Source organism: Mustela lutreola, chromosome 1, assembly GCF_030435805.1.
Source record: "Mustela lutreola isolate mMusLut2 chromosome 1, mMusLut2.pri, whole genome shotgun sequence".
Lineage (NCBI taxonomy): Eukaryota > Metazoa > Chordata > Mammalia > Carnivora > Mustelidae > Mustela > Mustela lutreola.
In genome coordinates this window covers 155,485,578-155,502,334 of record NC_081290.1, presented here as the reverse complement: position 1 = coordinate 155,502,334, position 16,757 = coordinate 155,485,578, and the positions used below count along the sequence as shown (strand labels likewise).

General features: G+C 35.3%; 1 protein-coding gene across 1 annotated transcript in view; it reads right to left on the bottom strand.

Moving 5' to 3' along the window:
* The window catches only part of GLRA3 (glycine receptor alpha 3), a 194,503-nt gene that overhangs the window by 113,273 nt on the left and 64,473 nt on the right, over positions 1–16,757 (bottom strand). Inside the window, exon 3 of the mRNA XM_059177450.1 lies at positions 11,006–11,073. Within this exon, the coding sequence (XP_059033433.1) occupies positions 11,006–11,073 (68 nt within the window). The remainder of the gene's footprint in view (positions 1–11,005; positions 11,074–16,757) is intronic.

Below are 16,757 nucleotides of genomic sequence, written 5' to 3'. Positions count from 1 at the left end.
GATGTATAAATGTCTTGTCAGTCTGTTGAACATATTCATAGAAAATACAAAGAAATTGGCAGACTACTACTGAAACTACCTAGATTATCAAATTCTCAGGATATATGTCCATATTCCAAGATCTAATTGTCTACAAATTCATAGAAACAATTGAAAAATAAAATTTAAATTATAACATTTGCACACACATACCTCCACACATTTCTAAGCTCTGTATGCTGGGAGAGCCTAGAAACAATGACACTTGTGTAGCAATGACTATACCTAGTAACCAGATCTGGGTTTCTAATACTGTTCTTCAATAAAAGGAACCAGGGATCCTTGGAGAAACTGCTGATTCCAGGGCTGGAGCAGGGCATATACAAGATGAGTCTGGAACATCATGTGGTGGCAGGATGCATGAAACTACACACAACCAAAATGATGGGGATACGTGAAAAGGACACAGAATTCTGTCAACTGAATGAGCACCCAATGTCCAAAACTGGAATGATTTGAACATCGTAGATAATGTATTATTGAACTATAACCCAAAGTGTAAAATTAATATCCATGAACCCATACTGGTATAAATAAATCACTGGTCTCCAGAAAATAAACTGAGGGTTACCAAAGGGAGAGAGATGGGGTACCGGGATGATGGGTATAAAGGAAGGCATGTGTTGTGATGAGCACTGGGTATTATATGCAATTAATGAACTGCTGAACACCTACATCAAAAACTAATGATGTACTGTATGTTGGCTAACTGAACATAATAAAAAAGTCACTGGACAAATAAATGCAGAAGGATAGATAAATGTCTTACATAGACAAATGCCTAATAATATGCAGATATGATCCCCCAAGGGGGTGGAAAATAATTCTCCCTTATCCTTAAGTATAGTCTGTGCACTGCTTTCCCAAAGAATACTGTATGGAGAAGGTGAACAGTAGTGAAGTCAGACAAGTCCTTGCTAATGAGAGTATACACGGTCCTACGTCATAGCACACACCCTGGATATAAAGTAAGGACAGCAGCACTTTACTTCTGTGGTCCTCCTTCCCAAATCTCATGATTCCAGCCTAGTCATAAGAAAAACATCAACCGAGAGACACTCCACAAAGCACCTGACCCATACTCGAAATTGTTAAGGCCATAAAATACAAGGAAAGTGTAAGGAAACATGAGACCGAAATTTAACATAGTATCCCAGATTGGTTCTGGGACAGAAAATAGACATTAGAACTAATAAGGAAATACTAAAAAATGTATATATTTCAGTTAATAATAATGTATCAAATGTGTGTTCATTTGTTGTGACAAATGTATCATACTAAAGAAAAATGCTAATAAGAGAGGACAGTGGGAAGGAGGTATGGAGGCCCTCTAAACAATCTTTGTAACTTTTCTGTAGATCTGAAACTATTCTAGAGTAAAACATTATTTTTAAAAATTAAAAAAATAACATTTATAACCACACATCAATACTTAGGAAAAAATAAAGTATCTGACAAACTCTAAAAAAATGTAGCTGACAATAACTGAAGACAAATAATTTGATACACTGGTTCATGGATTGGAAGATTAATGCCCATTTGGGGGGTTGTTTTGTAGTTAATGATTTCTGTGTTCTCCTGAAAAAGAATTCCTTTTCCTTTTTCTGGTAAAGGATATCTATACCAAACTCAAACAAACATCTATGTATTTTGGAAATGCTAGAAATATCCCCTTTAATGCCAGGGAACAATATAAATTTCACTCAATATTGTTTTTGCTAAAACAGCAAGACAAGTAAAAGATGGAAAGCATATACAGACCAAGAGGACCAAATTAACATATTATTGTGAGACAAAACGATTGCATGAGGGAACTGGAAAGTCTTAGGGCTAACAAGAAAGCATATTAAAACAATATACAAAACAATCATATTCCTATATACTAGCAATAATTTGAAAATATAACTAAAATTTTGCTATTTTAAAATACATGTTTTAAAAATAAAGGAGAATTTATTAATATTAAAACATATGCAAGGAATTTATGAGAAATTATATGTTTTGTTGAATAATACTAATATTTAAGTAAAAAGAGAGATACATTATATTCATGGATGGGGTTAAGTGTCTGATTTGATTTTAGCTCAGGTAATGATCTCAGGGTCGTGAGATCAAGCTCTGCGAGCTCTCTGTTGGGCCCAGTGCTCAGTGGGGACTCAATATTTTAAGGTTAGAGTTCTCTCAAAACAATTTCACATAGTTAATGCAAGTTTATTTTGTGGAACTTGACAAGATAATTCTAAAATGTATATGAAAAAACAAACTTCCAAGAAGAGTCAAGAATACTTTGAAAAAGAATAAACTGTATGTTTGGAAAGTTGTCCTACTAAATATCAACTCCAGTTTAAAGCTATATTAAAGAAGACTACAATTTTGGTGCATTGACCATTGGGACAAAATTAAGAATTCTGAAACAGACTCATTCAATACATATGGATATGTATGAATATATGTGAATATATATGACAGAGGTACAATTGTAAATTAGTAGAAGTCATTATTCAATTGTGAAATAAAAAATAAATATCTACTGCATATCATATATATATGTATACAACTGCACAAAATTCCAGGTGGACTGAAACCTAAATAGGAAAAGCAAAATGCTTTTAGGAGAAAATATAGAAAATGTTTTTATGTACTTGGATGAGGGAAGGATTTCTTCAGACAAAGCACAAACCAGTGAGTAAAAACTAGGTTAGATTTTGTAAATTAAAATTGAAATAATTTATACATCAAAAGACATCATGAACACACTGGAAAAAAAGAAAAATTGCTATTTAAAATGCATGTAACAGAGCATTCTTCAGAATAATATATCTGTGTGTGAGTAGTGTAGGTTAGTGTGTACATTATAAAAGCAAACAAGTATAAATGTAGAAAAGACAAAAAGGCATTCTGCACAAAGGACATAAAAATGGCAAGGAAAAAAAAATTTTCAAGAAAAACATGTAACCACACTATTAATTAAAGAAGTACATAATAATGGCAATTATATCCAGAGGGAGTAAATATTAATTATGGGAGATGTAAAACAATAGAAAATCTAATAAAATTAATAGTAGGTGTTTAAGACAGAATGCCCACTTTGGAGCACAAGTTAGTAATATTTGAGTCAAATAGTTTCACTTCTGAGAATATAACCTTGGACCAAATAATTCCATTCCTGGGTGTATACCCTATAGAATATTTGCATATGCATGTTAGAAGAAAATGTACAATAATTTTTCAATCCAGAGTTTTGTAGGAGTAAAAATGTTAAAAACATCAAAATGTCCAGCAAATGTAGAATGAATAAGTACAATATAAATACAATACGGAATACTCCCTGAAATGAAAATGAAAGGAAGAGTCAAAGGCTTATGTCAAAAACCATAAATTTGAACCAGAATATCAAATTACAAGTGGATACTACAGTATGGTCGTTTTGTTCATGTTTTCATAATTGTAGAATGGAATTTTATCTCTTGATATCAAGTTCAGGAACAAAGCTTCTTTGGAAAGGTAGGGAGGCAGTGTTTGGGGCAAGAGGACATGGTCAGCTTTAAATTATTTTTAATGTTTAATTTCTTAAAATGATAGACACATGAATGTAACTTATATTCCCTTTTGCACAGGTAATAACTCTATTTGATAAAAGCAATATTATTTGATAAAAATATACTTATAAAAAAGAATGTGAAGGATTTTCCATTAAGAATATGAAAATGGGAAAACCCAAAAGACTCCACTCCAAAACTGCTAGAACTTATACAGGAATTCAGTAAAGTGTCAGGATATAAAATCAACGCACAGAAATCAGTTGCATTTCTCTACACCAACAGCAAGACAGAAGAAAGAGAAATTAAGGAGTCAATCCCATTTACACCCAAAACCATAAGATACCTAGGAATAAACCTAACCAAAGAGGCACAGACTCTATACTCAGAAAACTATAAAGTACTCATGAAAGAAATTGAGGAAGACACAAAGAAATGGAAAAATGTTCCATGCTCCTGGATTGGAAGAATAAATATTGTGAAAATGTCTATGCTACCTAAAGCAATCTACACATTTAATGCAATTCCTATCAAAGTACCATCCATCTTTTTCAAAGAAATGGAACAAATAATTCTAAAATTTATATGGAACCAGAAAAGACCTCGAATAGCCAAAGGGATATTGAAAAAGAAAGCCAACGTTGGTGGCATCACAATTCCGGACTTCAAGCTCTATTACAAAGCTGTCATCATCAAGACAGCATGGTACTGGCACAAAAACAGACACATAGATCAATGGAACAGAATAGAGGGCCCAGAAATAGACCCTCAACTCTACAGTCAACTAATCTTCGACAAAGCAGGAAAGAATGTCCAATGGAAAAAAGACAGCCTCTTCAATAAATGGTGCTGGGAAAATTGAACAGCCACATGCAGAAAAATAAAATTGGACCATTTCCTTACACCACACACAAAAATAGACTCAAAATGGATGAAGGACCTCAATGTGCGAAAGGAATCCATCAAAATCCTTGAAGAGAACACAGGCAGCAACCTCTTCGACCTCAGCCGCAGCAACATCTTCCTAGGAACAATGCCAAAAGGAAGGGAAGCAAGGGCAAAAATGAACTATTGCGATTTCATCAAGATCAAAAGCTTTTGCACAGCAAAGGAAACAGTTAACAAAATCAAAAGAAAACCGACAGAATGGAAGAAGATATTTGCAAACGACATATCAGATAAAGGACTAGTGTCCAGAATCTATAAAGAACTTAGCAAACTCAACACCCAAAGAACAAATAATCCAATCAAGAAATGGGCAGAGGACATGAACAGACATTTCTGCAAAGAAGACATCCAGATGGCCAACAGACACATGAAAAAGTGCTCCATATCACTCGGCATCAGGGAAATACAAATCAAAACCACAATGCGATATCACCTCACACCAGTCAGATTGGCTAAAATCAACAAGTCAGGAAATGACAGATGCTGGCGAGGATGCAGAGAAAGGGGAACCCTCCTACACTGTTGGTGGGAATACAAGCTGGTGCAGCCACTCTGGAAAACAGCATGGAGGTTCCTCAAAATGTTGAAAATAGAACTGCCCTATGACCCAGCAATTGCACTATTGGGTATTTACCCTAGAGATACAAACATAGTGATCCAAAGGGGCACGTGCACCCGAATGTTTATAGCAGCAATGTCCACAATAGCCAAACTATGGAAAGAACCTAGATGTCCATCAACAGATGAATGGATCAAGAAGATGTGGTATATATACACAATGGCATACTATGCAGCCATCAAAAGAAATGAAATCTTGCCATTTGCGACAACATGGATGGAACTAGAGCGTATCATGCTTAGCGAAATAAGTCAAGCAGAGAAAGACAACTATCATATGATCTCCCTGATATGAGGAAGTAGCAACATGGGGGCTTAAGGGGGTAGGAGAAGAATAAATGAAACAAGATGGGATTGGGAGGGAGACAAACCATAAGTGACTCTTAATCTCACAAAACAAACTGAGGGTTGCTGGGGGGAGGGGGTTTGGGAGAAGGGGGTAGGATTGTGGACATTGGGGAGGGTATGTGCTTTGGTGAGTGCTGTGAAGTGTGTAAACCTGGTGATTCACAGACCTGTACCCCTGGGGATAAAAATATATGTTTATAAAAAATAAAAAATTTTTAAAAAAAAGAATCTGAAAATGGACACTATAAATTTTGTATGCCATACTGGCTTAGATTTCTTTGGAGATTATAATGATCTAACCATTCAAAGTAGCATCTACCTATGTATGATTATTATTGCAACTAAAGTATGAATGCATAACTTATGTGAAAAACTGAGAAAATGTATAGTTTGAGATCACAGTAGACCTTCAGATACTCTTACCCAACCCCACCATATATCTGTCTACAGACACCTGAAAAATGATTACATCAAAACATTTAATCTATTTTGTTTTATTTTGTAAAAATCAGTATTTCTATCGGCACTAGTGACAAGTAATGGTTCAATGAGTAAATATTGACTTAAGGCACATAGCCGAGCAGTTCTCAAACTCTCTAACATATGTGTAACAAGATGGAGAGCCATCTGTTTTCTGAAGATAGGAGGGTAAGCCTGAATATATATGCAGTTTGAGACACTGCTATCTACACACACCCAAATTACTACATTCATAAATAAGTTTGTTTGTTTGTTTTTTTAAAAAACCCAAATTACAAATGCTTTCATCCTGGCATTTTAGCCTTCTCCACAACTCCTAACAGGTTTGCAGGAGTCACATTAATGGGGAGAGCTTAAGCTCCCCTCTAGAAGCAATAAAAACAATCATGAATGAGCTCCTTTTGTTACCACAAGTTTAGATGGCAGGACAGACTCATGTCCCTTATCAAGGCCATGTTACAAAAGGGGAACAGGAATGACTCTGATGGTGGTAAACCAGTTTCATCTTGAATTTATTTATTTATTTTTTTCAAGAACTTTGCTTTCTAATTGTTGTGAAATCAAGAATGTGAACTTGAGGGCACCTGGGTGGCTCAGTGGGTCAAGCCTCTGTTTTCAGCTCAGGTCATGATCTCAGTGTCCTGGGATTGAGTCCCACATGGGGCTCTCTGCTCAGCAGGGAGTCTATGCTCTCTGCCTGCCTCTCTGCCTACTTGTGATCTCTGTCTGTCAAATAAATAAATAAAATCTTTTAAAAAAAAAAAAAAAGAAGAATGTGAACCTGGAATAATGGAGGCTGAATATGTCCTTAGAGAATCTCATTATATATGACAAATGACACAGATATAAGATAAATAAGGAAGTTTAAAATTTATAGATTATCTAAAGAAAAAATTTGATAATTATATGTCAAGAATAATAAGACTGTGCTCAAGTGAGAAGGGTTGGTACTATAATAAGTTAATTGGACAAATAAATTGGGAAATGGTGGGAAATGGTGAGTTTCATAGACAAAAATAAATTAGAATTTATGTTCTTGGAAAGATATACATAATTTTTTTTTTAAGATTTATTATTTATTTGAGGGGAAGTGGAGAGGGGCAGAGGGAGAGACAGAATCCCGAGCAGACTTCCTGCTGAACAGGGAGCCAGGTGATGCCTGGGGTTTGATCTCAGAGCCCTGAGATCATGACCTGAGCTGAAATCAAGAATAGGACTTTATTGACTGAGCCACCCAGTCACCCCAAGCACACAAAAATATTTTAAAAAATAAGTTTGGTACAAGAATAAAATGCAAAATACTTTAAAATTTTGAATTAATTTTCAAAACAAATGGGTAAGCATGTAGAATATCTACTAGAGAAATCTTCTCAAGAATCAAATAATTACCTCAAATGGAACAAAATGAATTTTAAGATGGGGAGAGATAAAATTGTGAGAAAGTAGACCAGCAGAGGGGAGCTTAATATTTTTGACAATTAAGGTCTTTGTTAAGTGGAGATCTATATATTGGGAGATTTATTCAGATTCATTTTAAATATGAGATCTCAGGTACAAAGATAGCCATAAATGAACATAGGTAATTTGAAATACCATCCTCACAATTTTAATATATTGTCTTAGTTAAGTTACACTATTTGTATTATAAAAACAAAAATAGGGGCACCTGGGGAGTTCAGTGGGTTAAACCTCTGCCTTAGGCTCAGATCATGATCTCAGGATCCTGGGATCGAGCCCTGCATTTGGGCTGTCTGCTCAGCAGGGAGCCTGGTTTCCCCTCTCTCTCTCTCTCTGCCTGCCTCTCTGCCTACTTGTGTGATCTCTCTCTCAAATAAGTAAATAAATAATCTTTTTTTTAAATAAACTATATAAGATATGTAAATATTTTGGGGGACACCTGGGTGGCTCAGTGGGTTAAAACCTCTGCCTTCAGCTCAGGTCATGATCTCAGGGTCCTGGGATCAAGTCCCACATGGGGCTCTCCGCTCAGCAGGGAGCCTGCTTCTCCCTCTCTCTCTGCCTGCCTCTCTGCCTACTTGTGATCTTTGTCTGTCAAAATAAATAACTTAAAAAAAAGATATGTAAATATTTTTAAGAATCTATAAATACTTTTATAAAAACAAAATAATATTACAGCAAATAAACTAATGGACAAAGTTTAGCTACAGAGCTACAAAGTTTTCTACAGATGGTAGAAACTGAATAAAATTCATCAAGTTAATCAAGTGGTAGGAAAGTATTCTATGAATCTTAAGGTAGAAATATAATAATAAGTTTTAATTTTCTCCATTTCTATGTGTATGGACACCATGTTGCAGCTTTTCTATCTGATACCATTAAAAATTCTACAGATATTGAATTTGATTGAATTGAATCTGCTTATAATAATAGAAGTAATATCACCTGTTAAAAAGTTTAGAAGACTAAAAAGAAAGATACCAAGATGAACATAGTAAATTTTATAATACTTAACCTCCGAGATGTTTGATTAATGTTCATTGATGTTGCTTGTGATTCTGAAGAGGAAAGTGATACATGCTAAAAATGACTTAAAAAAAAAAAACACATTATGATAGAATATGTAGGAATGAAAAGGATTTCTATGTTAGAGAAAGGAAATAAAACCGAGTAAGAGTCACTGAGAAACTGTATTTGCAATATTCTGCAAGATTTTTGTGTAATATTATTTTATAAAGGGAGTCTAAAATTATTACAGGTAAGAAATTTAGCAGGTGCAGTCATCCTCTAGATCATGTGCTACAACCATTTAGTAATAGACTGATGAATTGTATTATAAAAAGAAAATATCCTCAAAGAACCTGACAATCTTTCTGGTTTTAGAGAAGGAAATCTGGCCATGTCTTCCCTTTTCTCCCAAGTCTTTTCCTCCATCCCGCAAAGACAAGTAAGGCTGTAAATTTTTCCCACTATTGCTGTTGGCAGCATTTTGTGGAAACAGTTTTGCAAAAGAGAAAAGTATAAACATATTTTTAGGGTTTTGAGATTATACAATTTGTGTAGCAGCTATTAAAATGAACAAGTTGCCAGGGCTCAAAATACAATCTGGAAAGTCTAAGTAAAAAAAAAGCAGAGATTCCTTCATCTTTAAATATGATTTGAACTAAGAATGTACAGTAGAGGAGCAGAATTTTACACCCCAAAATGTGTCTCTTTGGTATATGAATTATTTTCGTCTCAAGACGTTTTTCTTTTTGCTAACTGGCTAAAAGAATTTAGATAGAGGACCTGTTCCAAGAAGGAAGCTAGCACCGTAGATAACCATAGGTATAATATGAACTAGGCCTGGTAAATAGGTAGGAACCTGGCAAGGCCAAAGTCCTCTCAATGGTCAATTGTTTCTGAATGGTCCAGCAAACAATTATTCAAAAAACATTTATTCTTTTTCACCTTCCTGTGAATGGCTTTCCTTCCATTTGCAGTCCCAGACTCCTATCTCTTTCTCCCTAGTTCAGAATGGCATATATACCACATTTTGCCTGTCTTTGGAATCTCTTGTGTTTATGTATGCTATTAAATTGGATTCCCCTCTGTTAGCTGTCTCATGTCAATTTAATTCTTAAACCAGCCAAAAGAATCTTGAAGGGTAGATGAAAATTTTTCTCTCCAATAATAGAAATGCAGGATATAAATCAAACCAAATACTCAGTGAGAGTCCAGAATATGTCAAAGCCTTAAGCAAGATTATAGTCATTTCAGAGTCAGAATTGCATTGGAACACCACTGTGGTTAAGCAAGCAAATGGTATGCATTTTCTCTGTTTACACAAACAAACACACATTCATGTTAATGTATACACTGTAGTTAAGATAATTCTATATAATGCCCAAAAATGTAAATTCAGTTCTTCTTCACTGATACTTTTATTGTAGTTATATTATATTGTTTGATAAAACCACAGAGATGCCTCTAAATGACTAAATATTGCACACATGAGGAAAAGAGAAATTTTTAAAAAAGACACTTCAGTAAATTCTCTTCCTGTTAAGATATATTCTTTACACAGACACATGCATGCACTTGTATACATACACACACCTTTATGTCCACCCATAATAATTTACATATTAGATTATTTTTCCTTAGAAAATTTGCTATCAAGTCATTCTGAGATATGCACAATGAGCATAAATTGATGCTTAATAATGGTTTTGGAAGCTAATAAATCTTTAAGTATTTCACATTCTATTTTAGATAAAATCAACTTTGAAAATTAATGCAAATTATACTTGCTAAATTTAGGAGTGGAGTATAATTCTAGGTAACTTAAAAACCACCATACATAGTTTCAATTAAAAAAACTTGCCTGCTAGACAATTTTACAGATATTGGGAGAATCATGAGTCTATCTCTGCATTTTATTTCAGCTGAAAAGCACAAGAAAAGCTGCAGTGCAAAGCATGATCTTTAGAGAATGTTATAAAATCCAAATCAGAATAAATTTGGTCTGTAATGATGATTTTTTGGCTTTAATAACTTCATTATATAAAATGTTCTTGATTACATACTAATGAAGTCTCTGTTAATGAGTTTCAATAAAGTAAATGTACCACACTATTCACAAAATATTTATGTTATTTCAGCAAATACTATATTTATTTGGAAAAGTAATCAAATAAAACACTTAAAATAATACTGTAAATACATTATAAGCATACAGAATAATTGAACATGAAACTATTTGCTCCTATGTTTCTGTTTGGTTATTAAAGAGCATTGAAAAGAAAGAATTTAAATAGTAAAACTTTAGTTTTAATTTGAGACTTAAGATTTAATTACCAAAATGGGAAAAATCAATCTTGTTTTCACTTACATTTATTCTCTAATATACAGTCTCCAAATGAAACGTTATTACCTGCAGTTGATTGCAACTTAATTATACCAGTAATTTTATTTTTAAAAATCTCATTATATTAATTTTGGCTTTAAATTACATAACACTAACAGAAAATTTGTCATTAACATAATCACAAATCACTCCAGTGTGAAACTTGTTACAAAGTAAACATGCCTACCATGGTTGTCTCAGCGATAGAACCAAAGCTGTTTATGAATATGTTGCATGTGACATTAACAGGAGGGCCTGTTAAAAGAAAGAGAGATTAAAAAATAAGGACTATTTAAAATATTTTCAAATAATTCCATGTGTTTCATTATTAGTTTTTTTAAAAAGGAACATATATATTTTTATATTTGTATACACACAGATGCTTAAAATTGAACGCAATCATTCTGCAAAATAGTCCGAGTTAAAATCCAAATTCATAGTCTCCTTTGAACACTGATGTTGGCCATTATGTAAGTCATTAATCTCATTAAGTCTCAGATTCCTTGATCTAGATTATCTCTAATGATTTTGTAAATATCTGATTTGGTAAGTCCAACATCTGAATCCTTCAGGCTGTTTCTGTTGAATTTTTCCTCCATGTACTGGCCGTGTTTTCCTGCATGTCACATATTTTTTGTTGTTGTGAAAAACATTAGATATATTAGATGATACAATGTGGCAACTCTGGAAACCAGACCTCCCACCTATCTCTCAAAGTTGGTTGTTGCTGGTGTTTCTTACTGTTGTTGTTTATTATTTAGTGACTTACCTGAACTAATAAATTTCTCCATAGTGTGCAGCCACGGAGGTGTCCATTCAGTGATCTTAGTGGTCAACTAGTGAACTAGTTATTGGTCAGATTTCCTTAATGCTTTGAACCAATAAGTCTTCCCCCCCTTTGCCAGGGACTTCATGTTTTGGGGGCATGTCTTTAACATTCACACCTTTACCTTCACTTCTTTGCTTGCACAGGGTTTGCAGTCTGCCAGAGGTGAGAAGTTGGGGTCCTCCCAGGTCTTTCCTGGATATCATACAGCCTTACACTTGTGTGTATTCTCTAGATCTACAAGAGGATATCAGAGCATTTGAAAGCTGCCTCCGAGCTTCTCATTCCTCAGATCTTCTTTTAAGATTTTTGCTCAAGATCTTGTTTGCCCAATTGGTATCATAGCCTTAAGCAGCTGGAGTGTTCAACAGTTTCTTGTGATCATTTTCAACAAATGCCCTCGGGTAGGATTTCCCCGCTAAGGGAGTTTCCAATCAAAGTCTGATGATGACAGACTTCCCCTCTGAGTGGGGTTCCTGTAGGGAGCAGCCCAGGTAAAAGTAACAGCTTTGGAGATGGACTTTCTGAGAAGCCGGCCTTTGATACCTGCTAGGCTGCTGGATTGCAGGGCTTCTGTGGTTGAGAGGCTATTGGTTTTTAAGGCTACCAAAAGCTCAAGAGTGGAGCCATATTTAAATGTCCTCTGTTTTTAGAGAAACCTATCAGTTTCACTTAAATACACATTTCTCAGTGTGTTGCAAGCTTTTCAGAGTCTCTGAAGGTTCATTTTGACCATTTTCCCAGTATATTTTCTGCTTTTTTTTTTTTTGGAGCTGTGAATTTGTAGAGAATATCGCTCCCCCATTCCAGAAGTCCCCTGTAAATGCCTAATTTAGCATTCATCATAATACCAATATTTTTTGTTTATATAAGATCTATTTTTTTCATTCCTTTACTAGGTATTTAAAACTGTGTGTACAGCAATATGAAGAAGACATATCAAGATTATCACCTAGCAGAGCAGAAGAAATAAGGTCTTATAAATTGATGGGTACTTCTTGTTACCAGATATGGTACAGATTCATAGATACCATTTAATCCATATATCATTGAAAGTGGGTAATAGTTCATCATTTGCAAAATAGGGAATTAAAGCTCATAGAGGGTTACATAAGGTGCTATAATATAGCACATTTAGAATTTGAACCACTGGTCCAATTCTAGGAATCATTTTTCCCATCCTATCAAGTTGTCTCATGATCTTCACGTGACATTACATCTAAAGCATTCCATTATCTGGCTACAGATTTTGTTACTAGGCTGACAGGTATGTAAATTAACACCACTGAAATATTACATGATAGGGATTAAAAGAACTCTGAGTTAAACTCTACCTAGTAGATAATGTCACACACAAAAACTAATATATGAGCCTGACCTAACAGCAGCACCTTGCCCTAAACATCTATAGGAATAAAAAAAAAAAAAAAAAAATGGATGTCACAAGAAATAATCACTTCAACTGATTTAGCGGATTCTTTGGGGATTTACCAGCCAGGCATATTTCATTAGCTTTATCTTGGAGCATAGCAGTGATCTTATGATCTTCCATAATCATTATATTGAGGATTGCTGCCACCTCTCTTCTGTGGGATCTCCTTTCATGGACTCCCTACATTTTTCTTTCTTAGCTTCTTTTTTTTTGTTTTTAAATTTATTGTATATTTGCCCTGTTTCCTTGATATTTGCTTTTATATTTATAACCCAATTGCCCTTTTAAAAATTTAATTTAATTTAATTTGTGTGTGTGTGTGTGTGTGTGTGTGTACCAAAATCCATTGGTGTGGTTTATGCACCACACCCAGTGCTCCATGCAATATGTGCCCTCCTTAATATCCACCACAAACTTAGGGTTTTTTTTTGGGGGGGGGGTGGGTTAGCAACCCAACCCCCCTCCCCCCCCAAACCCTCAGTTTGTTTCTCAGAGTCCACAGTCTCTCATGGTTTGTCTCCCCCTCTAATTTCTCCCAAGTTATTTCTACTCTTCTTCACCCAATGTCCTCTGTGTTATTCCTTATACTCCACAAGTAAGTGAAACCATATGATAATTGACTCTCTCTGCTTGACTTATTTCACTCTTAGCTTATTTCTTTACTTTACTGGAACATATACTTTAGTAATTTCTTGAGAAATGGTGCATAAAGATAAGAAGCTTTTGACAGTTTGCTTGTTCACATATTTTTTAAAATATCCTCTCACTTAATTAACATCTACATTTGGTACAAAGTTTTAGCTGGAATTTTTCCCCCAAATTTTAAAGACATTTCTTTATTATTTTTTATTTTCTTGTATTTCTCTTAAAAAGTACAAAGGCATTCTGATTCTTGGTCCTCTGTAAAGATAAAAAGGATATTCTTTTTTGCCAATATTAAAAAATAAATAAACACAATACCTCATTGTTTAGGATAGTGTAAAATCATTTGTGGTTTCAATATACATTTTCTTGATTACTTGTGCACAATTTTCATCTTTGTTTTTCTACTCATTTTCCCATAGACATTTATCTTACTTGAATAAGATAGAAAAAAGAAACCAAAACTATTCAAAAATGAAGTCCATGATCCATAAGCCAATGAATGAATCCTATGCACATTAAAATCATCTTTAAAAAAGAAATTCATACCTGATTTTAACCTAGATAATAGGGCATGCAACAAAGCACCAATATTTATAAAAGCTCCTCAGATAATTCAGATGTGCAGCAATGCTGGAAGCCACTGGCCTAAGGAATCCCAGACTGGGAAACATCTCTTCCCATTATATCATAGAGCTAAAAATGAACTGAGATTTTCTTATGGTGAAGAAATAGAGAGGAGTCAGAACTTAGAGCTGGGCCTTGAAAATGAAAGGCATTTAATTTTGATCAGGTAGTGTAATTTTGAGTAAAAGTTCGATCAACAGTGCTAATAAAACAAGTAGAGCTGGTTTCTAGGGAGAAGATGGCAGAGAAGTAGCAGGCTGAGACTACATCAGGTAGCAGGAGACCAGCTAGATAGCTTATCAAACCATTGCAAATGCCTAGAAAATCGATGGGAGATTGAATAGAAGAACAGCAATTCTAGAAACAGAAAATCGACCACTTTCTGAAAGGTAGGACCAGTGGAGAAGTGAATCCAAAGCGACAGGAAGATAAATTGCAGGGGGAGGGGCCGGCTCCCAGCAAAAGGTGGAGCAACAGAGCACTAAATCAGGACTTTTAAAAGTCTGTTCTGCTGAGGGACATCGCTCCAGAGGCTAAACCGGGGCGAAGCCCACGCGGGGCCAGCATGGCCCTAAGTCCCATAGGGTCACAAAAGTATCGGGGATGTCTGAGTGTCACAGAGCTCACAGGTATTAGACAGGGGAAGCCGGCTACAGAGACAGAGCCGAGAAGTTAGCTCTCAGCTCAGGGTTACCTCGAACTGGTCGCAGGCTGGGTGAGTTCCGAGCACGGCTGGAGACCATGGAGACGGGAGTAATTAGATGCTGTTCTCTAAGGGTGCACTGAGGAGTGGGGCCCCAGGGTCTCAGCTCCTCCGCGCCAGAGATTGGGAGGCTGCCATTTTCATTCCCATCCTCCAGAACTCTACAGAAAGCTTTCAGGGGACAAAATCTTCCCAAAACCAATCTGAGCAGATTACTTAGCTTGGCCCCTGATAAGGGTGGTGCAATTCCACATCAGGCAAAGACAGTTGAGAATCACTACAACAGGCCCCTCCCCCAGAAGATCAACAAGAAATCCAGCCAAGACAAAGTTCACCTACCAAGGAGAGCAGCAGAATTCCAGTGGAGGAGAAAGCAAAGCATGAAACTCATGGCTTTCTCCCCATGATTCTTTAGTCTTGCCGTTAATTTAATTTTTTTTAATTTTATTTTTTTTCTACTGCTAAATTTTTTTAACTTTTACCCTTTTCTCTTTTAACGTTTTCTTACTAGTTTACTATGTATATAAATAATTTATTTGTTTTCTTTTTTTAATTTTTTTTTCTGAACTTCTTTTTATCCCTTTTCTCCCTCCCACAATTTGGGGTCTCTTTTGATTTGGTTAAAGAGCATTTTCTTGGGGTCTTTGCCACCCTTTCAGTATTTTATTTGCTCCTTCATATGCTCTTATCTGGACAAAATGACAAGGCAGAAAAATGCACCACAAAATAAAGAACAAGTGGCAGTACCAAAGGCTAGGGACCTAATCAATACAGAAATTGGTAATATGTCAGATCTAGAGTTCAGAATGACGATTCTCAATGTTCTTGCTGGGCTCGAAAAAGGCATGGAAAATATTAGAAAAACCCTCTATGGAGAGATAAAATCCCTTTCTGGAGAAATAAAGGAACTAAAATCTAACCAAGTTGAAATAAAAAAAGCTATTAATGAGGTGCAATAAAAAATGGAGGCTCTTACTGCTAGGATAAATGAGGCAGAAAAAGAATTAGTGATATAGAAGACCAAATGACAGAGAATAAAGAAGCTGATCAAAAGAGGAACAGCTACTGAACCATGAGGGGAGAATTCGAGAGGTAAATGACATTAAGATGTAACAACATTAGAGTAATTGGGATTCCAGAAGAAGAAGAGAGAGGGAAGCAGAAGGTATATTGGAGAGAAATACTGTAAAGAATTTCCCTAATATGACAAAGGGAACAAGCATCAAAATCCAGGAGATGCAGAGGACTCCCCTCAAAATCAATAAGAATAGGTCCACACCCCGTCACCTAATAGTAAAATTTACAAGTCTTAGCGACAAAGAGAAATTCCTGAAAGAAGCCCGGGAAAAGAAGTATGTAACACACAATGGCAAAAATATTAGATTGGCAGCTGACTTATCCACAGAGACCTGGCAGGACAGAAAGAACTGGCATGATATATTCAGAGCACTAAATGAGAAAAACATGCAGCCAAGAATACTATATCCAGCTAAGCTATCATTGAAAATAGAAGGAGAAATAAAAAGCTTCCAGGACAAACAAAAACTGAAAGAATTTGCAAACACCAAACCAACTCTACAGGAAATATTGAAAGGGGTCCTCTAAGCAAAGAGAGACCCTAAAAGTAGTAGATCAGAAAGGAACAGAGACAATATACAGTAACAGTCACCTTACAGGCAATACAATGGCACTAAATTCATATCTCTCAA